General features: G+C 57.6%; 2 protein-coding genes across 4 annotated transcripts in view; both read right to left on the bottom strand.

Moving 5' to 3' along the window:
- Window positions 1–2,124: 2,124 nt before the first annotated feature.
- CRYBA2 (crystallin beta A2) lies at window positions 2,125–4,495 on the bottom strand. Its single transcript, XM_069021567.1, has 4 exons — window positions 4,335–4,495; window positions 3,770–3,911; window positions 2,573–2,715; window positions 2,125–2,272 (listed from the first exon to the last, which is right to left on the bottom strand). Exons 1-4 carry the CDS (start codon window positions 4,493–4,495, stop codon window positions 2,125–2,127), a joined length of 594 nt encoding a protein of 197 aa, XP_068877668.1.
- A 15,721-nt stretch (window positions 4,496–20,216) lies between these two features.
- CFAP65 (cilia and flagella associated protein 65) overlaps window positions 20,217–23,125 on the bottom strand; it is a 31,719-nt gene continuing 28,810 nt past the window's right edge. The window contains exons 30-33 of one of the 3 annotated variants that reach the window (XM_069020901.1): window positions 22,706–22,855; window positions 21,905–22,183; window positions 21,099–21,236; window positions 20,217–20,529 (exon numbers count right to left, since the gene is read on the bottom strand). In XM_069020901.1, coding sequence (XP_068877002.1) covers window positions 20,493–20,529; window positions 21,099–21,236; window positions 21,905–22,183; window positions 22,706–22,855 — 604 coding nt within the window. In that variant the 3' untranslated portion in view covers window positions 20,217–20,492. Of the gene's footprint in view, window positions 20,530–21,098; window positions 21,237–21,904; window positions 22,184–22,705; window positions 22,856–23,125 lie in introns of those variants that run through there. The other 2 variants (XM_069020902.1, XM_069020903.1) reach the window with 2 other exon arrangements.

Genomic DNA, 23,125 nt, shown 5'->3' with positions numbered 1-23,125 from the left:
GATCAGGCTGAGAAATAGGGTTAGGGCTGCAGGAGCTGGAGATGGGGGTGCTTTGGAGGGCACTGGGGATGGAGATGCCCGGGTCTCTGGGAAAGCCAGTGGGTGGGGGGCTTAAAGTGGGGTGTGAGGGGACCGAAGTCTTTGAGTGACCTGGGGTCAGAGGTGTGCAGAAAGGCAGGGAGTGCCAGATCCTAAGAGCTGGAGAGCCCTGTGTCCATGGGGGCCTGAGCGATGTGACCCCTGGTTCATGGGGGAGGTGGGACATGGGGGAGCTGGGGCAGACCGAGAGGATGGGGAAGGCAGGGTAGATGAGAAATCCAGGAAACAGGGACCCATGTCCATGGGGGACCAAGGGACTGGGCTTTGGGTCTGCAGGGGATCTAGGAGATGAGGTTTCAGGTCTGTGGGGCTGCTGGGGACAGAGCCCGGACACGTGGAACACCCAGCTGGAAGCAGCTGCAGGTCTCTCTGGCTGCAAGAGGCAGTCTGCCCCCCACCCCCCCCCACCCTCCAGTGCTCTCCCCCCAGCCCAGGTGAAGCAATAAGGACCCCAGACTTTGCAATGACCCCCACAGCCCACCCCTACCTCCCCCATCGCAGCCCTATGTGCAGGTTCCCGGGGAAGCTTCACCTGGAGCCGGCGTTGTGGAGCGGAGCCGAGCTGACGTGGCCCTGGGCTGGCTGCACCTGGCCAGGTGTGCCGGAATGTGTTTGTGCAGGGGGAGAGGCCGTGGGGCCGTGGTGGGGTGGGGCCAATGGGGACACGGAGGGGACAGGGGAGGGCTGGGGGGCACCCTGCAGCCGGGATGCCGTGTGGGATGGGGATACACAGGTGCTGGGTCTTCTGCACGGCAGCACTGGGGCTGGAGGAGAGAGGAGCCATGCAGGGATCACTTGTGTGCACGGTCGTGTGCAGCTCACACACACACACACACTCACACTCATGCACATGCTGACACACACACCAGGGCTGGGGTCTCTGCACGCTGTTGGGTGAGGGGTGTGCCCAGACTGACCCCCAACCCAGTCTCACAGCACCCTTCTGGGACACTCCCTGCCTCAGGGCCAGGCATGCTTTTAGCAAGGGTGGGCATTTGGGAACTCAGGCATCTGGGACACTCAGAATTGTTCCACCATGCATCCATGTACTGGGTGTGGGGAACACCTCAGGGCCAAAGGCCTGTGCCCCAGGAGGGCTTTGGAGTGCCAGAGCAGGATAGAAGAGGAGGAGGAAGAGGAAGGGATGTCCTGGGTACAGGGAGCACCTCGGGATGGGTAGCTTGCACCCCAGGAGGGTTTAGGGTGCTGGAGCCAGATGGAGGAGGAGGCTGGGAAAGGGTGCCGGAGGAGGAGGAGGCTGGGTGGGGCTCCCGGTGTCCCGGAGCCGGATACTGGCACGGATATGCTGGCGTGGCAAGGCTGGGGGAGGGCACACACACCTGAGAGCACCAAGCCAAGCCCCCTTCCACCTGTGGAACACTGCCCTGAGACCTTTTTCCCCTGACCCCTGCACAACCCACCTCCCCACCCCCAGCCCCTCTGTGCCAGTGTCCCCAAACCTGACACAACTGTGGCTGCCCCATTTGTGTCAGTGTCCCATCCTGCCCCACATGACCCCTATGTTCTTCCTCCTTCCCAGGCCCACAGCAGGCAGGGACCCCCTTCTCTCTTCCAGAGGGGTGCAGAGGAAGAAGACCTTGAGCTCACAGACTTTGTAGCAATCAATTTCCCCAGCACTGATCCTGGGAGGAGAACCCAGGGCACAACCCTCTTGGATGCCCCCTCCCACCTCCAGCCCTTTCTTTGTCCAGTAAGTTCCCATTTTCCCAGCCAGACCATCACAGCAGTGGAACTGTTCTGCAGCTCCTCTGTTCTTTGTGCATGGACAGAGGTGGGGTGCAGGGAGCTCAGCCCAGGGTGGAGCTGGCCATGGGCCCAAAACTGCCTGGGGAAGGAGAAACCTCACCTTCCACCCCACAGAAGGTCCTCCCAGCATGGCAGCCCCCTGAGGAGCAGAGCAGAGGCAGGAGCACTCTTTTTTTGACAAATGCCTTTATTTGCTACCGGATAGAGGTCTATTGCACAGCAGCCTGGAGGCTGCAGGGCACACAGCCCTGCCCCTGTTCAGTGCTGGACGCGGCGGATGGATTGGATCTGGTTGGTGTGGGCCTGGCTGCTGTATTCATTGTACTTCTTGAACTCGCCGTTCTGTCTGTCCCGCTCCAGCACGTACTGGTAGCCCCTGTATCCCGGGTACTGGTATGCCACCCACCTGCAGGCAGACCCTTGGCTCAGAGCCCCAAGCCAAATCCTCCCATCCCATCCCATCCCATCCCATCCCATCCCATCCTATCCCATCCCATCCCATCCCATCCCATCCCATCCCACCCCTCTGCTTGCCCTGGGAGGAGAGGGACAAAAAATACCCAATGGCTTGGATTTTCAAGGAAAAGGTAGCAGGAAGGCATCCCTTTCTTGAGGGGGTCCCCCTTCCGCATCCTGGGGTTATACAGGAGGGAGGTGCTTGCTGAACCTCTGCACCCCCAGTCCCTGCCCCACTGGCTGCACTCACGCTCCGGCGTTCACTTTGATGGATGCCACCTCCTTGTTGCCCCAGCCCATGGCCTGCAGCGAGGGATAGTCGTCACTCAGCTCAAACTTGTGACCCTGGAAGTTCTCAGCCTCGTAGAGGATGGCTTTGCTGTCATTGTGGTTCTGCGGAGGGAGAGAGCTGGAGGTCAGCAGGAATGGGTTGGCTTGCCCAGGAATAGGGGATGCGGCATCAGTGTGACACAAAACAAGGCACTGAGAGGCCTGGCATCCTAACCGCCTTTGGTGCAATGCATGGGGATGTCCTACAGCCTGGCACCCCTTCACTGGGACACCTCTGGACTGCCCAGAGGATGCTGCTCCCAGGTCCCTGCATTCCCAATGCACAGCTGTCAGTGAGAGTTACAGTGGCTACAACCTCCAGACCCACACAGACTGCTGCCCTCAGCATCGTCATGCTCCCCAAGGTTGCAGGAGGGTTCAGGGCAAGGCAGGATGCTGAGAGAGATCCCCTCAGCTCTGTGGGGCCTTTCTGGGTGCTGGACATGGAGGGGTTAATGGCTGGGACACTGAGTGATGCAGCACTGTCCCCCGTGCCCAGCCCCCACATGCATCTATCTGCACCGAGGAGCAGTCCTGCCAGTAAGGAGTGATCTTATCGCATCCCCTTTATTAAAGCCTGAACATATCTGCCTGGTGATTATTAAAAGTTGGGGGGGGACCCCCCGCTCGGAGGCGCAGACGTGCCGCTGCTGCGAGCACCAGTGTCTCTGCAGATGGAGCGATAGAGCTGCGTCTGCCCGGGCACGGCTCAGGTACCCTGGAGGGGAGGGGGACAGAGCCTGTACCCTGAGCATCCCTGCGGTCCTGCCAGCTCCTCTCTGTTCACCCCATCCCCGGTTATTGGGGCTGGGAGACAAGGCCTTGGGACCCCAGTCTGGGAGGTGGCTCTCCAAAGCACAAAGCAGAAGAAGCTAGAATTGTGGTTCAGGCTAAATTTTAGACCTAAAGAGCATCCCAGCATCTTTGCAGGGAGGTGGGAGCTGGTGGGTGCAGCTACTCCTCCCCTTCACAGGTACCTCTGTGTATACCTCACCCCTCCATCCCATGCCCCATGTAAGTCATCCTCCAGTCTGTCCCTCTCCACCTCCCTGCTGGGCTGCCTGGAGGAGGCTCTTCCTGCCCTGAGCCCCCCCTCTGTGGTGTCCCAGTAACTCACTGCGCATTTGACAGGCCGGAAGGAGAGGAGGTGCTCGGTCCGGTAGCCACTGTTCCCGCTCCAGGCCTCCCACCGGGGATAGTCACCCTTCTCCAGGATAAACTGCTGTCCCTGGTACTCAGGGTACTCGAAGCCTACCCAGCTGGAGGGGAGAGGAGGAAAACCCTCAGGGATGTGTGACACAGTCCCCAGGATTAGCCAGGGGTCGGCTTCTCCTTTCTGGGCAGGGGACAGAGACATCCTGGCAGGTTATGGGTCTGTCACAGATGTTGGGGTCCTTGCTAGCAGCAAATGTCCCTTTTGAAAATGGGGCCCCTCTCCCCAGAGCCACACCATTGCCTCCAACCTGCACCTTGGCTCGGCAGGGTCTCCCTGAACAGCAGATGGGGAAACTGAGGCACCACACAAGGAGCGCAAGCAGGAAGATCGCATGATGAGGCTGTGTTGTAGCTGAGGAAGGACTTGGGTGTTCTGGCTCCCTAGCAGCTCCCAACGGTCCCCTGGGAGCAGTGGGTTTGCTGGAGTGGGGTGTGCCAAGGGGCCGCGGGGCTGGCGGGGCACTTACGGGCCAGACTCCACCTTGATGGAGCGGATCTTGCGGAAGCCGCGCTCCATGATGCTGGGGCACTCCATGAGGAATTCGCAGCGCTTGCCCTGGAAGTTCTCCTCCTCCCACACCGTGATCTTGTACTGCCCCAGGGTGTCCATGGCTTCACTGCTGGTCATACGGGTCACTCGGCTGCTGGCAGAGCCCCACGTATCACCCGAGGGCAGGTGCCCACCGTCATCCCCCAGCCACCCCGCTGCCTGCCGCTGAGCCTGGGACGCCAGTGGTGCTGCCCTCACACATCCCATGCCACTGGCCCTTTGCCCTCCCAGGCTAGCATGGGGGCATTTCCCATTCCCTTTCCTTCGGTGCTGGGGGATCTCTGTCCAGTGAACCCCAAGTTGCAGGGGGAATTTGCAATGCCCCATCTCTCCATGTGATGTACCCAGAACTGCCTCAGTTTTTCTTCTCCCAAGCTCCCTGCGATGGCTTCAGGAGTTGTCTGGGTGCAGCAGCACTGTACCCACTGCTGGGAGGCGGCGGTGACCCCAACATAGACACGGGTGCAAGTGTAGCCCTGGGGTAGAGCAGCCTGGCTCTTCCATCCCTCCTGCCAGGTCCCTCCTGCCCACGCAGGGCACCCCCGCTGTGCCACACAGCACCCACCACTTGCCCTTCCCCAGGGTGAGCGTCGGGTGGGGGCTTGGTGTGGGGTGAAGGGAGCGTGGCAGCGCCTGTGCAGTGGGGTCTTGGGGGCTCACAGCCTGGTACTTACTTGGTCGGCAGGGCAGGGCACAGAGGCGAAGGTGGCGGTGCCGGCGCCGGCTTTTCCCCTCGCCCTTTATAGGCGGGCGCTGAAGTGCCGATGGTGCAGGCGGTCAGGGCGCTGTGTCAGCAGGCAGGGGATGCGGGGGGGACGGGCTGCTCGCCCACCCCAGACTCCGGCTGTCCATTCCACTTAGGCAGTGTGGCGAGAGCGGCCCCCCCGCGCCCAGCGAGGCTGACAATGAAAGTGCTGGGCTGTGTTTGCGCAGCGGCTCAGGGCACAATGGGCAAAGGGCCTGACGCGCCGCTTTCCTTTCTGCCCACGGACAATGTCCCCGCTTGGCCCAGGGATTAGGGACCCAGCCTTTCCCAGGGCACCCGCAGCCTTTGCCAGGGTTGAGGCTGGTGGGAAGGAGGTGCCAGGGTGAAGTGGGGATTTACCATCTGGGAGCTGAGGGGTACTGATGTCCTCATGCTGGAACACAGGGCTTATCTGGGGCTGCTTCTGCCCCTCCATGTGGGACTCAGCCACCATGGGTCCCTTCTCCAGACAGGCCCTGCAGGGGTTCCTGTGTTGGCTGCAGACTGGGTGCTAATGGTCACCAGTTACATGCTTGTAATGCCCTGGGCATGTCCCATGGCTTGACAAAGAGCTCCCTGTGCTCCCACTCACTTCCCATTCGGGCAAGGGACACCATGCACAGCGGGAGGGGACCAGCTTTGGGACAGAGCAGTGTCCTTCACCTGGACAGCAGGACCAGCCCTGCCTGGAACTGCACCATGCCATGCAGATATCCCCACTGTCTCCGACCAGGAGCTGGGATGGATGAGGCCAACACAGGCTGGAAAGGAGGAAGAGTGCCCTGTCGAGCTGTGAAATCCTAGGTGTCTAGGCAGCAGTGTTTCTTGCAGCATCCCTGTGTAGTCTGTGGTGAGGCCGGGCACTCCCCACCTTCAGCTGGGCAGGTGCCACGCTGGCTGCTGGGCAAGGGCAGGGCCATAGCACCTCAAACCTTCCCAGGAAAACTCCAGCCCTTCTGGGGGTCCTGGGCATGGGGTCAACATCACAAGTGGCCCCGACATGGTTGGTTATGGAGAATGCAGTGTGGGCAGCTGGGAGTGGTGTTAGCCTGGCATCAGCAAGAATCGGGGACAGAGGGGTGACAGCAAGGACGGGCTGGGGGCAGGATTCGAGGGTCCTCTTCGTGTCCTCCCCGCTGCTCGACGGCTCCGAGGCTCGGTGCGAGTCCGCGCCGATGCCTGCGGGTCCCACCAGAGGGTGCAGCCTGGCAGCGGTTGGAGCAGGCTCCAGCTCAGGGACATTAGTGGCCCTTGTCCGGGGACAGGCGCTGGGGAGGCGACCTTCAGCTTGCGTTGCCTGGAGTGCTCCTAGCAGGGAGGGGGAAGACCCTCTTGGAGGTGTCTGGGGAAGCAGAAGGTGGAAGGAAGGATAGGGATGCTCCCTGGAGAAGGAAGAGCACCTTGGCGCAGCCTGGTGGCCTGGGGACATCTCTCAAAACGCTGGGAGACAGGCCTGGGCAGCATTTAGGGAAGCCATCACCTTGGTGAAGGTGAGACAAGATGCAGAGCCAGTGCACCGCAGGGTCCCCCCACGGGGCTGCCACCCCTTGCCTGGGCTGTGTGAACAGAGGTGTGGGGCACTGGTTAGTTTGGGGTGCTTGAGGCATGAGGGCAGCTGGGGACTCTGAGGTGCAGGGCACTGTGGGGTGTATTACAGAGTCCCAGTGCATGAGGCACTACAGAATATGTAGGAGGTTGCAAGCTGTTATGGGATGTGTATGCAGGGTGTGTGGGGCACTGTACGGTGTGCTACAGGATCTGTGGGGCACTGGTGGTGTGCCATGAGGAGCATGCAAATGTGTGGGGCACTCTATGGTGTGCTACAGGATCTGTGGGGCACTGGTGGTGTGCCATGAGGAGCATGCAAACAGTTCAGTCATCCCCATACAACACATTGGACAAAAGCACTGGAAGGCGAATGGTGCAGGGGAGAAACTCAGATACAGACTGTGCCCCTCCCTTGATTCTCAGCACATCGTACTCACTGGGATGTGCCTCACCTCTTGCTCGGTGCATTCGGGGCAGCCACATGGGAGCCACAGCCACATCAGGGCACAGTGGATCAGTGGGGTCACTCACGAGGAGTCCTACTGCATCCCAGAATGCTGATGCAGCCTGTCCTCCCTGGGCCATCTCTGGGCAGTCTCTGTCACCAGCCAGCATTCCCATGGCTAGGTCACCTGCCAGCCCCCAGCCACACCTGCCCAGCTGCGAACAGGGCAGAGCGAGGCTGGTGCGGGGGCAGGCAGTGACTCTGCTCAAGGGCAGCTGCTAATACTTGCTGTGGGAGCTGGTTAGCACTCACCCAGGGCCTCCTGCATAGGCTAATTTAATAAGGGCCCCTCATTGCTCCCAGCTCAGCTTGTTCCCTGCACTAGCAAAACAGATCATGTTTCTCAGTGCCACTGGGCACAGCGCGGCAGCCGGCAGCCCGGGGGCACGGTGGGAGCACAAGGTCACCCAAGTGCTCCATGCCAAGCCCAGACCATGCCAACCATGGGGTTGTACCCGGTGCCTTGTGCAGGCACTGGTCTCAGGACAGTGGGGCAGCTGAGCAGGGAGAGGTGAGGCAGGTGCTGCCCAGGAGCCCTGATGCTGATGCCATGTCTGTGGCAATACCCAGTTGTAGCCACTGACATTATGAATATCTGAGCTGGCTGACCAGGGCAGCACAGCTGTGTGCAGGCCATCTAGCTGACACCACGGGCTGAGCCCCGCTCACACCCTGCAAGGACCTCTAGCTGCTCTCTCCTTCTCCCCAGCCCTGCTGGGGGCTGGACTGCCACTCCAGGGGGCTGGAGGTCTGGGGGCTGGGCCGAACAGGAGCAGATGGAGCTGGTGCCGGCCCCTGTTTGTCTTTCTCCCAGTTGCCTGGTGCTCTGTTTGTTCTAGGGATGGCTTCCTGCTGCCAGGGCCAAAACAGGTGGCTTTTATTTGCAGGGTCTGGCTGATTAGATCAGGGGTGGTGTGTCATTGCCCCCACACAGCCCCACTGCTCCCTTTTTCCTCCCCTTTCTCCCCCAGCCTCATTTCCCTGGGAAATCATCCTCCTTGACAAGGATGCAAACACCCTCCTTCTCTCCCCAGTCATCTGTGCTTCGGGGCTGCTCCGAACATGGCAACACCAGGATTGGTTAATCCCATCCAAAACCCCTACTTCACCTGCTGGATCCCTGGATCCCAGAGCCAAGAGGGTTGCTGGTATCCCCAGTGCCACTTGTCCCCTCTAGAAGCTTTGCTGGCCACACACGACATATATGTACAGGCACACAGCTGCCACAGAAGCCACACCACACAGGCACTGCCTTGCCCAGGGAGCCCTGGCACACGCCAGCCGCCCCACACGCACGTGCCCTGTGCACCCAGCCATCCCATCCCTGCAGCCGGAAGCTTGTGGATCGCAAAGAGCCTGGCAGATGTTGCTGGGATTAGCTCCCACGCAGGTGCACACGCACACCGTGGGCTGCCAGCTGTTCCATGCTGGGAGAGGTTCCAGGCACTCGGGTTTCCCCCAGGCTGGGCTTGGCACACACCAGCTGCAGCTCCTGCTGCCCCCAGGGCAGGATGGGTCCAGGGGCTGAGTGGGAGAGGAACCCACTGGGGACCAAGATGTTGACTGGTCTCGGGGTACTGCCACCAACAGCTAGGGAAGGGCAGGGATGCAGTGAGGGCACAGCAAGTGGGACACAATGCAAGGGGTACCCACACGTTCTCACTCACAGCTGGTCTTGCAAGCAGCTGGCTGAGATGGTGCTCCACGCAGCAGCCCTCACCCCAGTCTCAGCTCTCCACAAGCACCCATGGCCCTCAGCCAGTACCCCCACTGGAACCTGCTCTCCAGACCTGCCCACCTGCTAGCCCCACTGGCACCCTGGCCACCCCAGGTATGCTGCTCACCCCCTCCTTGTGGGACTACGGGTGCCCACTGTGCCCTGTGGCACCCACAGCTCTGGAGCTGCACCTGCAACAACCCACCAGGACAAGGATACTCCCAGGGACACTGGCTCACCCTGTGCCACCCATTCACAATCTGACTCTGGCTGCCCCCGGCATGGCAGTGTGCTCAGTCCCCAACTCTGCCAGCCTTGCAGAGTCCCCACGAAATGTCAGGGGAGCTGTGGCCTCACCTGCCTGCTCCCCACTGTTCCCATGGGGACTAATCCCACCTGAAGGTCAGGGAGGCTCTGCCAGCTGCTTACCTCCTGCCTGTGGATTACAGCCTGGGTGTGAGCAGGTGACAACTGCTGCCTTTCCGGGTTGGCCCAGCCCTGGCAGGGAACTGACAGACGCACAAAACCAAGCCAGGCTGCTCCAAAAGGGAATCCAGGGTGGCATGTCCTATTCAGCCTAAGGTGTCCCCTCTGTCACACCCTACTCAGATGGGGATGCCAGCCACTGGGGCAAAGGAGCCAGTATCTGGTCCTACGGTCCTATGGTCCAGATCCTGACCTGAAAGGGAGCCCACTGATGCCAGCCACTGTGACCTCCTGCTTGTTACCACAGGTGGCCTTAGCCTGGAACCTCCAGGTGCCACCACCCATAGCTTCAGTGTCCTGGGGAAACCTGCTGGTCCTCACAGAGTGCCCAGTGCAGACCAGTTCCAGGGGAGCAGTGATGGGGACAGGGGAGCGCGTCCCACCCCACACCCAGTGTGGCCTGGATGCAGCTGCTGATGCATCTCCTTCAGTACATTGTATCATATTTGGAGGGGTACCACGGGGTGAGCACAATTTCCCAGATCCCAGCTTTACCTACAGCACCTAAGGTGTTGTCACGGAGGTACAGACTGCAAGATTAAGGCTGGCAGTCCCTGGCAGCCTCAGAGCCAGGAGATACCAGCTCAGCTGGCACCTGGCCACGGTCCCACTGCACCCCAGTGCTCCTCCACTCCCCTGTTGGCCACATCTGTAGTGGCAGGCACCCCAAGCCTGGGTGATGCTCATGCAGGAGGGAGATGAAAAGGCTGTCAGTGGCGGGTCCCCTCCTACAGCAGCTCTGAGGATCAGCACAGGCGGGGGCTGAGCCAGGCACTGCTGCAGGAACAGAACATCCTGCCTCAGGGCTCCCGAAGCCGGCGACAGCTGGGTCAGAAGCAGCAGCCCCGGCAACCTGCTCAGTGTCCATCCCCTGGGCAGGCTGCCCACGCACTTCCCAGAGCCACCGGCTGGGAAGAGAGGAGCCCCATTGCTCACCCCTTCCCTGGAGGCCCCATGGGAGGATGGAGCTGATATGCTCCAAAATGCAGGACTAGTATAAGTTCTGAGTTTTCCCCCCAGCCTCTTGAGTTCATCAGCAGGACTCTCCCTTATTCCTTTCACTCATGGGGGTGCAAAGCCCTTTTTTTGGGGGCAACTGTAAAACATGTCCCCTCACCCCAGTGGTCTGTAGGTGCAGGGGAGAGGATGCCAGGCTGTACCTATGCTGTCCCTGATATTCCCCATGGCCAGGAGTGGATTGGAATGTGCAGAACTGCCTGTAGTTTCACCACAGCAGAACACAGATCCATACCTGGGACCCACCTCTCCCCTCTACCCTGTCTGACAAAGGGTGATAAACTCATCCCAGAGCCCAGGAAGACTGAAGACTGCCTCTCCTTGTTGTCTTCAGCTGGGGGTGATGTGTGGGATGACCCCATTGCCTGGTGACAGCATCTGAAGCTACAGCTTGGCAAGGGGAGTGTAGGACCACAGCACAGAGCAAGGACAATCCCTTTGCTCCCTGTCCCAAGTCTGGCCATGGCCAGGAGCAGGTTGGAGCAGCGCCCTGATCTCCAACATTAGCCTATCCCCAGGGACACAAGCAGCCTGTGTCCTTGTACAAACTCTCTGGGTACCCACAGTGGTGCTGGGACAGACTGACTTTCAGGGGCAGGGATCTTCTGCTCTGCCTGGGCACCTCCTCCAGGCACAGCAGAGATGTGCCAAACAGGCTGAGTGGAGTCAGTCGAGGTCTAGGGGTGCTCACACTACCCTGGTTCTCAGCCCTTGGGATGCCCACACAGCCCTGTGGGCTGGTCCCCTCCAGGGCACTGGGGTGCTGAGGATGACCAGCTGCCTCTGCCACATCCTGAAGTGAAGCAGTGCCTGCCCCAGGATGGCACACCCCATCCGGGCTGGGTAGGACATGAGCACCCCACAGGCTGCCAGCAACAGTGCACACCTCTGCTCACACCCACACCTTCACCCGATGCACGCACACCAGGAAACAGAGCAGCGAGCGCAGCAGGGGCACGGCCAGCACCACCCATTCAGCTCAGCAGCAGAACACGCACACGTGCACACAGGACAGGGATGCACCAGCTCTGCCCTGCCTGCCAGGGAGGGCACACACATCAAAACACCTATGCAAACACACAGGCATGCATGCACATACACACCTGTGTGCAACTACGCCTGTGTGCAACTACGCCTATGTGCAAATGCAAACCTGGGCACTTGCGTCTTCCCAGTGCTCCTCCTGCACCCTGCCCTCTCCATGCAAATCCTCCTGGTGCGGAACTGTGGCCCGGAAATCCCCAGCCCAGGTCCCAAGGTCCCCAAAGCTGTGCCACTGGCTATGAAGAGCCTGTGGTTTGGGGAACAGCACCACCCAGCACAGACAGCAATACCCCTCTGTTCCTCATCCCGTGCCAGCCTGGCACAGCCCTTGGTACCAGCACTGGCTCTGACATGTAGAAGTGGGTGTTTAACACCTCTGGCTCTTCCTAGCATGAGGAGACGCTCACCCTTGGGTGCTAGCCTTTCCAGAGAGTCATTTCCTGGCTAACACAGCCCTCAGGGCACTGTGGCTTCCCGGGGCCATCCCATCTTTAAACAGTGTCACAGCGTTCCAGTGCCACTGGGCTGGCAGAGCTGGACCAGGGAGACCAGGATGGGAAGATGGCAGGGGGCAATTAAACCAGGGCATAAGACAGCCCAGAGGTGCTGGGGCAGCTAAGCGAAAGCGGAGGCGGCACGGCAGCATCTCCACAGCCTTGCTCTGCCAAGATACCATCTCCACCAGGCTCTGCCCCCACAGGGACACACGTGCAGCGACTGGAGCACATGGACAGCAGGGTCTGGCTTTGCTCAGAGTTATTAATCGTGTTCTATTTGATCCCAGCCTGAGCGGGGCAGCTGCAGAGGGTTGTGCATATCGGGGGATGTGTTGTGCTTTCTCAGCTTTTCAACTTTGCCAGGGTTGGTAGCAGGAGACACAGAGCCTGGACACACAGCCCCAAGGGGCCCATGACCACAATGATGGCCAATCACCACACTATCTGGGGGCTGTTCCCAGGCTAGGATGCACACTTAGCTCTGGAGGGATGCAGGGAGCACAGCAACCCTGGAGATGTTCTTTGACTTTGGTCCCTTCCTACACCACCTGTTGGAAACTTCCCAAAACATCGGCCCAAACAGGAAGCCTAGGAGGTGCCTCATCTCTGCCCCTTACAGGGGCACCCCAAGGAGGGAACAGGACTCTCCTGCTCCAGGATTGGGGCTGCTGAGCTTTGTCCTGTGCATAGCTGCATGGGGGTGAGGGAAAGCAGCAGGAATTTTCCTGTCTCTTAGCACACTTCTGATCTCCTTCACCTCCAACCTCTCCTCCATCCACACTGGGTGGATGGGCTGAGCCTTCTTGGTGTTTGCAGAGAGGCTGCAGATGGACTCAGGCTCTACCTGTGAACTCAGAGCATCCCTGAGCATGGTGGGACTAGGACTGGATCCTGTGCTACAGAAGTGCCTGTGCCAGAGGGCAGGGCAGAAGCAGCTCAGGGCTGACAGAGAAACCATAGGCAGAGGCAGGCATAGACAGTCCGGAGGTGAGGGATCTTTCCACTCCCAAACAATATCCTGAGGTGGGAGGAAAGCAGGTTCAGTGCTGTCCCATCTCCTGGCTCTCTGTGACTCCCTGCAGCCTCCATGGTGCTAGGAGCAGCCCCAGGCTCTGAATGTCTGCTCTGGCTGCTGGGGGAGAGGGATGGGACAGGACATGGAATGGGACAGGTGTCCAGGTCAAGCCCTTGTGCTTTGAGAGCAGGGCAGGCAGTGAGCAGGGCTGTCCTGGAAGAGACCCACCGGCTTGCCAGCACCACCCCCCACACCCTTCCACAGCAAGCATAGGCAGAGGGATTGCCACCAGCAGGAGCTGGCACCTTTCTGGCAGGCTTAGGGTGCACAACAGGAAACACCTGCCCTGGACAGTCAGACAGTCTCTGGAAAGGCTGGGAAGTGCAGGTCCTGGGAGTGAATCAAGGCAGAGGTGTGCGAGATGTGGCACCCCTCATCCTCTGCCCTGCTCCCTGCTGCCTGCTCCTGCCCTCCCTCCCTGCTGCCTGCGCTGTCAGCAGTTAAAGCTCCCTTAGTGCCAGCAGACCATTGAGACCTACCTGGGTGCTTGGCAGAGCCCTGCCAAACTCCACCCTGGGCCAGCACCGTGCCAGGGCTCTCTGTGCCTGCCACGGCTCTGCAGTGCTGCCAGGGCCAGGCTGCCCTTCCCCAGCAGGCTGCTACAAGCAGCAATCAGCCACACAGGCAGGACGCGTGTGCCTAGTGTGTTACATGTGCCTGCCATGCCATGGGCACAGGGACATGGGTCCTGCACATCATAACCTGCAAAGCTGAGTGCCAGAAATGCCATGTGTACCACTGCCACGTGGGTCCCATGTCCCACAGTGCCATGTGCAGGTCCCATGGTGCTCACGCATGCTGTGTGTGGATTGCTTCATCTGTGTGCACTGGCTGGTCCCTGCTGCGTGTGTTTGGGTGAGATTGCATGTTGTGCGTGTCCCTCGAGCGCTTTGCTCCGCACACAGACCAGAGGTTCGTCCTGGCACGCGGGAGTTGCAAGCAGGCGTGTGCTCCCTCCGTGGTGGTGCCGGGTGTGAGCGCCAGCCATGCGCTTGCAGATGGGCTGGACCTGCCTAACGCGAGCCGAACGAACAAAACGTTCAGGTCAGGTATTGCACGTGGGGCTCGACGCCAGGCAAGTGCAGAGATGCTCCGACTTTGGATAGTGTGGGCTGGAGGGGTGCTCTGCCGTGGGCTGTCAGCAGCTCCTTCTGCACCCTTCCTCCCGAGCTGGGTCCTTCCAGGCTGGGAGATGGTGTCCTTGCTGCTCCAAACCAGCTCCTCTGGGGGTAAAGTCCGGAAAGTGGAAGCTTGATACCTGCTGCCTGGGAAAGCCAAACAGAGCAGGGGCGGGTTAAACTGGCATGGCAGGGTGGAGAACGAGGATGAAAGGAAGGAAGGAAGAAAGGAAGAGAGTAAATGGAGGAGGGAGGGAAACAGAAAGGTTGGAAAATATAGGTGAGAAAGAAGAGTTAAGGAAAGGGGACAGGCTGGACGGTGTCCCCTGAGCCCATCCCCTTCCTTCCCAGGAGTTCAGAGGTGCGACCAGACTCCCAGTACTTGTCCCAGAGAAGCCCCCAGGATGTTCTCCATGCCCAGTACACTGCTCCCAGTCAGGCAGGCAGGACCCCGGCCAAGGTGTGCTGGGCTATAGCAGCTCACCTGGCTCCGGTGACACGCTGGCAGCTGTCAGGTGAGTGGCTTCGCCTTCCCCCGCTGGCTCACAAGCAGAAAATGAGGGTGACGCTGGCTGGATGGGGCTTTTATAGTCCTGATAAAAATAGCGCTGGCTGGCCGGTGATCGGGGGGCCGGAGAGATGTGACTGAGCAGAGACAGGCGAGAGGGCTGGGCTGGCAGCGGCGAGCCTTCTCCCCAGCACACCTGTCACAGCTCTGTGTTTGCTCAGAGCAAATATTGACCCAGGGAAGGCCGGCTGGGCAAGGGAGGCGATTAGCCCACCTAGATTAGAGGCAGAGCAGGTCTCTATGCAAACTCTCCAGGGCTGCCTTTGTTAATGGGAGCCTGATGGGCTGATAGGAGCCAGGAGCCTGGGTGCTGGGGTGGTGGGGAGGAGGAGGTGGGGGGGAGAGGAGGAGACATTCATTAACCTGCACTGGAACAACACCAGCTGTCACTTTTCCACCCACCTGCCTGGCTCACTTTGCAGCAGAGATGAGGGGAGAGCGGGGGGCCAGGGGAAGCAGGTGTGAGGATACCCTACCTGGGCAGCTCTAGGATGGCAGTGGCTTTCTTCAGCATTTTGAGCTGCTGAGAGGTCAGGGAGCTGTGAAGTCTCAGGGCAGAAAAGCAAATCTAGTGCCTGCCCCAAGCAGTCTGAGTGCCAGTGACAGCAAGGACTTCCTTGTTCTCACCCCAATCCCCCCACTCATGCTGAAAATCCCCATGGCACACCACAACAATGCTCACACTTCATTTAGAGGAGTCCACAGACTTCTGAGCTACGCAGCTAAGCAGAGCTCAACAAAACTTTGGGAGCGTTCTCTTTGGGAGCGTTCCCAGCATGGCCACACAGGCTGGGAGCCAGCTGTCCTAACGCAGCAGCAAGAACAGGATGTGTTTCACTCCATGTGCACACGCCTCCCCGTGGGTCACTGCATCCCAGAGTCACAGCACTCCTGTGTCCCAACTGTGTCACTGCCCAGCAGGGTAACCAGTGCAGGCACCCCCATGCTGGCTCCCGGAGCAGTGTACAGAGCCCACGGAAGCTGGGAGAAGTTTAGACACACTCCTACAGTACCCAGCCACACTGCTCAGCCCTGACAGCCCTCTGCTGATCTCAGCTACAGTCAGCAGGAGCTGGGCTCTCTCCCAGTTACTCTGGCACCCACAGCTCCTTGGATAACAGAGCATGAAGTGCAGCAGCAGTGGCAGGAGAAGCTCCTTTGTGCAAGTGCAGTGGCCTGTTTGTTTGTGTAGATGGGTGTGTTTGTGGGTGGGGAAGGGGGTAACGCTGCTTTAACCCCCATGGTGTACACCTGCAGGAATCTTGGTCCTAGGTGTGCTTTAGAAACTATCAGCAATGCTCCTTCCAGAGCTGGAGTGTACTTGCAGGTTGCAGTAAATGGATTCTCTAATGTAAGTGGATAGTGGCAGATCCTTAGCAGCCACTGCTGCCCAGCTCTTCTTCCTTGGAGACTTGATCCTCTCAGAGTCACAGTTTTGAAAGGCTACATCCCTCCTGCCTGCTGCTGCCTCTGCAGTCTGGGGTCCCCCAGGCCTGGCCCTGGGAAGAGCTAGAGTGATGCCAGCCTGCTGCCCTTGCTCATCCTGGTACTCTTTTTCAGTAATTTTGGCAGCAAAGGAAACACAGCACCACCAATACTCTGTGTCGTGGTGCAAAGGAGAAATGCGATGTCCCCCTCCTTTTGATGCTGTACAGGCTGTGATGCTTGGACTTGCATATTCTCCTTTCCTAGTATGGGAAATGCACTGGACAGAACTCCCACCCCTCCCTGCCCAGGCACACACCAGTACAGCGGAGCTGCAGCTCCTGGCATAGGCTGATTGGCTGTCCCCTCTCTTTCTGGAGAAGCAAAAAACCCCAAATACCACAGGTGCTGCTGCAGTGCCAGCAGACATCTCCAAGCCTATATGCTGTGTCAGAAATGCTCTTTCACCCAGTCTCTCTCCCGCATGGGCAGGGCCCCACCACTCACCAAATAGCAGCGAATACTGTCCTTGCAGGGCTGCTTTACAGAAAACAGGAGAAAAGCAGGTCCCTTAAGCTTGCAGAGTGCCCTGCACTGCACTGCTACCCTGGGGAATGTCTTCCACCTGCCCTGTCATCTCTGGGGCAGCATCTACCAGCTTGTTCCCTTCCCTGTCAGGCAGGCAGTGCCAGGACCAAGCTCTCAGTACAGCTGGCCTTGGAAAGGCAGCCTCAGCCTGCTCTTGCCGCAGCCAAGGGCTTGCGCTGTCTCACTGTCCCATAAGGACCGACTAGCTCACATCAGAGCACCTCTTGTGTCCATCAGGAGCCAGCATGGTGCCCTTGCCTGGCCTGAGCATGGCCCCCACTCCCAAACACCAAAGTGACACAGCTGAGCCAGCAAAGCCTCAAAATATCTTGGAGATGGGAGACCAGGAGTGAAGGATTTGTCCAGCTCTGCCAAGGGATTTGGAAGGATCACCCTCATGCTTTTGCTCTTCAGCCACTGCAAGCTGGTCAGGAACTTTTCCAGGTTCCTACCTCCTACACTGTACAGAGGGAGAAGGGGCTGATTCCAGCAAGGGACTCGTTAATTCCTTGCTCCCTAACACTGCTGCCTTCGCCACACGGACACAAAGACCCACCAAGTGGGGCTTTGCAGGAGATTCAGGCTCCCCAGCTGCAATGGGACAGGAAAGCCTTGCAGACACCCTGTCAGGGAAGCCCTGAGCAGCTTTGTTCCCTTCCTTTTGTCTCCCAGACAATGGCACGATTCAGCAGGTGTTAAATGTTTTAATGGGATTCAGGATAGCTTCTGTTGCCCACCTGCCCCAAGGCCATTCCACCCCTCCCTGGAAGCCAGGAGTAACAGCCAAGAAGAAAGCGCCTGTTGTGTGTTGCATTAACTGCCTGATGACTGAGTGCTCCCGATAATTCGCGCAAGGAGAGGGGGAGTCCCATTAGCTTGCCGAGCTCATGCTCAGCCATTGGTGTGCTGGCCCTATACCTGCCGGGAGCCCGGCCTGGCTACCAACCCCAGTCCCGTGGGAACATCACCCGTTTCACTACCCAAACACCAGTGGGAAGAAGCAGGACCTGTATCTACAATATTTCTGTTGGAGAGATGTGCACTAGAAATGTAGCTGTGTTGGGCAGAGGCCAAATCCAGCCCTGGGAGACAGTACAAGCTCAAACTTCCTCCTGCCTGAGACCCAGATGTGGTTAGCAGAAACAGGACTTCTCCCCTCTTTTGGGAGCTGAGCTGGGCTGTGAGTCTGGGCCTACTACAGTCCCACAAGTCCATTGCCCTTGGCAGTGGGTACCAACAAACTGGTACCTACTGGTTTCCCTCTTGCTAAGGGAAAAGCCCTTCCTGCCAGCTCTGCACATCTCTGCCCTCCCTTCACCTCACCATTGCCCCAAAGATCCAAGTGAGAGAGAACCCCCTGGGTGAGTACATCCATACTATGCAGAGCTCACCTCCAGCACCGTCTGGGAGTGCTGCTTTCTCTCTTTGCTAACGGGACAGTGATGTGGCTTGGTCACAAATTAAAGTGTTTTCCAAAACCAGGGTCAGGGTCTAGCTCCCAGCCTGAGAAGTGGAATTGGGAATTTCCCCAACCTGGGAAAGAGGCTGCCCCTTGTGTATTTATACTTTCGGATGAGGATAAAAGAAGAAAAATGTGTGACAGCTGCTACTCTCTTTGCTTAGTGCACTCAGAGTGGTTCTGGATGACAAGCACCAGAGAAGAGCTACAACAGAGGTGACACACCACCATCTCACAGCCCCCAAAAAGAGCTGAAAGAAGAAAAACTTTTCTCTCACAGGTGTAAGTAGCTCTCAAATCTGTTTCCCTGACTCACTTGTTGTTTAAGGCATCATCTTCGAGATCTCTCCGACTAGAGTGATGCTTATCAAACAGTGAATTTCCCTCTAACAGTGCTCCAACAGGCAAGTACAGTGTGAGTTCTGTTTTCTCCAGGTCCAGGCTGGGAGCACAAGGGAGTGGGGAGAATAGGAGCATTAATGACAAACAAAAATGCCCTGCACATTGTGATGGCACTCTGGCTCCCTCCATTCGCTTTTGGGTGCTACACCAGACCAACACAGAGCATTTCCCATGTTAACTTTTCCAGGTAGTGGATGCAATGGTACAGGTGTAGTGATGCAGTCTAAAGAGCCTTAGATCACACAGCAGATCTGAGGATGGGCAAACTGACATTGTCTTCACTGCTCGAGGCTGCCCTTGGGCAGCTGGATTCCACCTACTTTAGGGCAATAGAGAGGTTTCTGCCCCTGCCTTTGCTATCCATTTGGGAACTTTACTGCAGGACTACAGAGCACCTGCAGTGAGCAAATCCTAGCAAGGAGCCTGGACCAAGAAGAATCACTCCAAGTGGACTGAACAGCCAGGCCCTGCTGCTGCCTTGAGTTGTGGAGGAAGGAAATAGTTCTGCATTACCTGTTCAGCACTAGCCAAAGACCAGAGGAATACAGAAGGTCTGCTGTGACGTAAGAGACCTGGTACCAACAGAATTGGGAAGGGAGGAGAGGGTTTGCACTTCTCAGGAGAAGGAACCAGGTCCCATGTGAAGGTCCAAGGCACTCAGGCTGAGTTCAGGATCTGGCAGTGCCTCTGCTGTATCTCTGACAACAGGAACAGCTTGGCCCTGGGGCTTAGTAACAGCTACACACGCAAGGCTCCTGCACTGAGAGGAGTGTGGGGGGGAAGCTGGGTGAGCTGCAGTACCCCAGGCACAGCAGGCAACTGCCCTCTGCTGAGCAGGGCAAAAGCTCTCCACCGTGCCTTGTGCAGTCATCTCTTAGGAGGCGAGGGAAGAAGACGCAGCTCTGGTCTTGGCTGGGTCCTGGCACTAGGAAACAAGGCATGAGGGTTTGGAGGGGGACACCAAAGCTGCATCCTCACCAGAGCTGGGTGGCTGCATGAGCCCCATGTTGCAGAGCCCATAGCAGTACTGCAGAACAGGGGACATGATGCAAACGCAGCCCCACGGCCCGGCATAGCCATCCTGCAGCTCCTGCCTGGGAGCAGCAGCTGGGACCCACCACCAGCCTGTTCTGTGCTGGCCACTGGGATTTCTCACAACTCACACCGCCACCTCCCGGCTGTGACAAACCCGCTCCTTCATTGCGACACCTCTCGCAGCCTGACGGACTCCCCAGGCCAGGCCAAGGCTCAGAGGATCCCCTTCCCCAGGTGACAGCCTTGCAGTTTGAAAAGTCTTGTGAGTCTTTGTCCAGGGCTCACAAACCCAGACGCAAAAATTACGTATGTTACACACGGTGTCAGTGTCTGAAGATCAAGTTGCTTTTATTGGGTTGCCCGTGTGTGCTGATGGTGCTGCAGCTGCCCCCTCGGGCTGGTCACTGTAAGGGGAACCTGCAGCCACCACTGGAGCAAGGAGGGGAGGAGGAATCAGTACCTGCATCCTACTGATGTCATCGCCTCATTGCCCAGCTGTCAGTCCTTCCTCAGCTACATTTCAAAGCAGATTCCAATTCTCTCAGCTGGTACAGACTGAGGGTAGTGGGAATTGTCACAGTGGTTGTCCATGTGCTCCCTGTAGCATAGAGCTCTTCTCTGACGATGGGGCCAGCCACAGAAAGGAGAGATCTCATGGACTCTGCTGTGGAGTGGTCAGAGGATCCAAACCAGTGCTGAGAACATAGTCAGGACATACCTCCTCAGAGAAAGCCAGCATGCTGAGCTAAGGTCATGGTGTGGGAGGGTCCAAGTTGCTCTGGACATCACAGGGATGAAGAATGGAGAAAGCTGATGTGCTTGAAGAGCTTAAGGAGTACCCAGCATCTATGCTCTGGAGGAGGGGGGTGCCGGATTGGTGATTCTGAAGAAGAGATGGCAGCTCTGGAGATGACATCTACATCCAACAACCCTCTTCCATTAACCCTCAATCCCACCTCTCTGCACTTCTGCCCAAGCTAGGGCAAACCCTCATGCTTTTCGCTCAGATCCAAATCTACTTCCCCCACCAGTGGCCATTCCCTCAACCTAACGAGATCCCACACCACCTTGGACTATGAAAGCTTTGCTTCCTTTCTGCTGTCAAAGGCTGTGCTGTCTGCTCCTTGACCCCTTTTCCCAAAGCACCATCCTTGTGCTAGGCTCTCCAGTGCCTCAGGCCAGCTGTTCACCCATAGGGCCCTACCCCAGAGCTGCATGAGGGTCTCGGGTCCACAGAAAGGTTGTACTGTTACTACCTCTGCTCTGAGGTTCAGAACAAGCCAAGAGGGGGCAAAGACTTTGGGAGTGGATTCTCCCTTTTGCACAGGCAGCCTTGACATTGATAGGCAGGGATTCAGCTAACCCACATGGTCTAGAAAATGGGCTGTGCTTCAGCCTGACATATTAAGGACAGGTCCTGTCCCCCACCAGAGCACAGACACACTCTGCTACCTTCGGGAAGGGTTGGGGGGTAAGGCAATGACCATGGGCCGGGCTGTCAGCACCACCTCCCCACGGCTGGCTTCGGTCAGGATATTCTGCAGTGTGTTTTTCAGCACCAGCTCCACAAGGTTCCCAACAGCTGGCTGCCTAGAAGGACAGAAGTACAGCAGAGGACAGCTATCAGAAAGAAGATAAAGCAGGCTGCTTGCTGTGACTCCTGCCAGGAATCACCAGGCACAACAGTGGAGCACACACTGTGTCCTACACACTGAGACCAATTAACCAAAGGCTTGAGCAATGGGTTGCTGACCCTTGTCCCAGAACTGTCACCAGCTGGTGTCAGGCCCTGACCTTAGACAGAGCTGGGTGACTATAGTTTTACTGGTTTCTCCCTCCAAGCTGTGCTGTAGCTGCTGTTGGTGAATATGCCTGTAGCAGTGTACAAGGGAGCAGCCACAGCAATAGCGAGGTGGTGAAATACTACAGTGAAAATAAAAGGTAAGGTAAGCACATATGGCACCCTAATGTCTAATATGGCCTGGACTTCTGGAAAGTAAAGCAGACCTCATTCACTACCAGCATCCTGGCACTGCCCATGGCTCAACCCCAGACACAGTAAACCTTCTTTCCCCACAGACCACATTCAGGAGAGGGTAGCTAGTGGGGCTAGCATCGACTTCCACCCAGACAACACAGAATACACCAGCAGAAATGCTGCAGGGCTGAAGGAGAAATGGACTTCTGACCAGGCAGTGTGCTGCCATGGCTCTCTTGACTGTGCAGCTCTTGACTTTTATGTGTGAGCTCTTCCTCACCTACTTATGATCTCCTTTTCCCTCAACTGCTTTTGGTGAAAAATCTTGTAAGACTCCAGAAAATCACTGAAAGAGGTTTCCTGACTCATTTTTTTCCTCTCTCCATCCTTCTCAAGGTCAAGATCTGTTGAAGCAGAGACCCTGGAGGAGATCGTGGAGCCCTGTCTACTGTCCTGGAGCTCTGCTGATTTTGCAGACTGGAACTGGAAAAAATATGGAATAGGCTCATCTTGGAGTTTTCTCACTGACTCCTGGAAGTAGCTGTTCTCCAAGAGGCTTCTAGGAAGAGGAAAATAAAGGATGAGTTACAGAAAATCAGCTATCTGTATGACCCAGAGGATTATTACAAGACACCACAAATCAGAGGAAACCACTGACTGATGTCAGTGTTTAGTCTGTCCCCTCTTGCTTCTGGGCCTAAGAGAGGCAGCAAGAGGGCTTGAGCCAGTGAAACTACCTCTGTTTCCCCAGTGTTGGTTCTTTACATTTGTGCAGCTCACAAACTGAATAGATGTACCCCAATACAGCCTGTTTCCAAGGTCACAACAGGTAGAGTTCCCTGGTTCCTGGGAACTCTGGAGAGATGGGCTCAGCCCCTGGCTGGGGAGGAAGCTCCTGCCTTGACTGTCACTCCAGGATCCCTGAGCTCATAGTCCCCAAGACAACCTTTGGCAGGTGGATCCCCCATTCTGGCAACAAGAGTGCACAGATTCCTCTAGGATTAGCAGAGGGCTGGCCATGCTGCATGCATTTTCTGGAGGACAGGGGCTTCAAACCAGGTGAGGGTGAAGGGAAATGCACCTGATGACACCTGTGAGTATGTCAGCCACCATCTCCAGCTCTGGTTTTGAAGCAGCAGCCAGGGACAGCCATTTGGGCTCCATTTCCATCCTGTTTCTGTACCCTTTTCCATCCACAGATTCGCTCTCTGAGGGCTGGGTGCTGAAAGGGCTGGGAAAGAAGGATTTTTTCCATCAGTGGCAGCACTACTGAACCAAACTATCAAAGATCTGCAGCCTCCTGGCACTGCAGCAGTACTTCAGGCAAGCAGTGCAGGCAAGCAGGGGAGGAGTGGGAGCTTTCATATTTGTGACAGGAGCAGGGACACTGTCATAAAAGAGGAACACTGAGCTCTGACATTTGAGATGGGGAGAGAAACAGGTCATGTCAGCTAATGCTGGGGAAAGCAAGACAGCTCTTACCTAATTTTGAGGTACTGGA

Source organism: Aphelocoma coerulescens, chromosome 7 (assembly GCF_041296385.1).
Source record: "Aphelocoma coerulescens isolate FSJ_1873_10779 chromosome 7, UR_Acoe_1.0, whole genome shotgun sequence".
NCBI classification, from domain to species: domain Eukaryota; kingdom Metazoa; phylum Chordata; class Aves; order Passeriformes; family Corvidae; genus Aphelocoma; species Aphelocoma coerulescens.
This window is presented reverse-complemented; position numbering and strand designations above follow the sequence as displayed.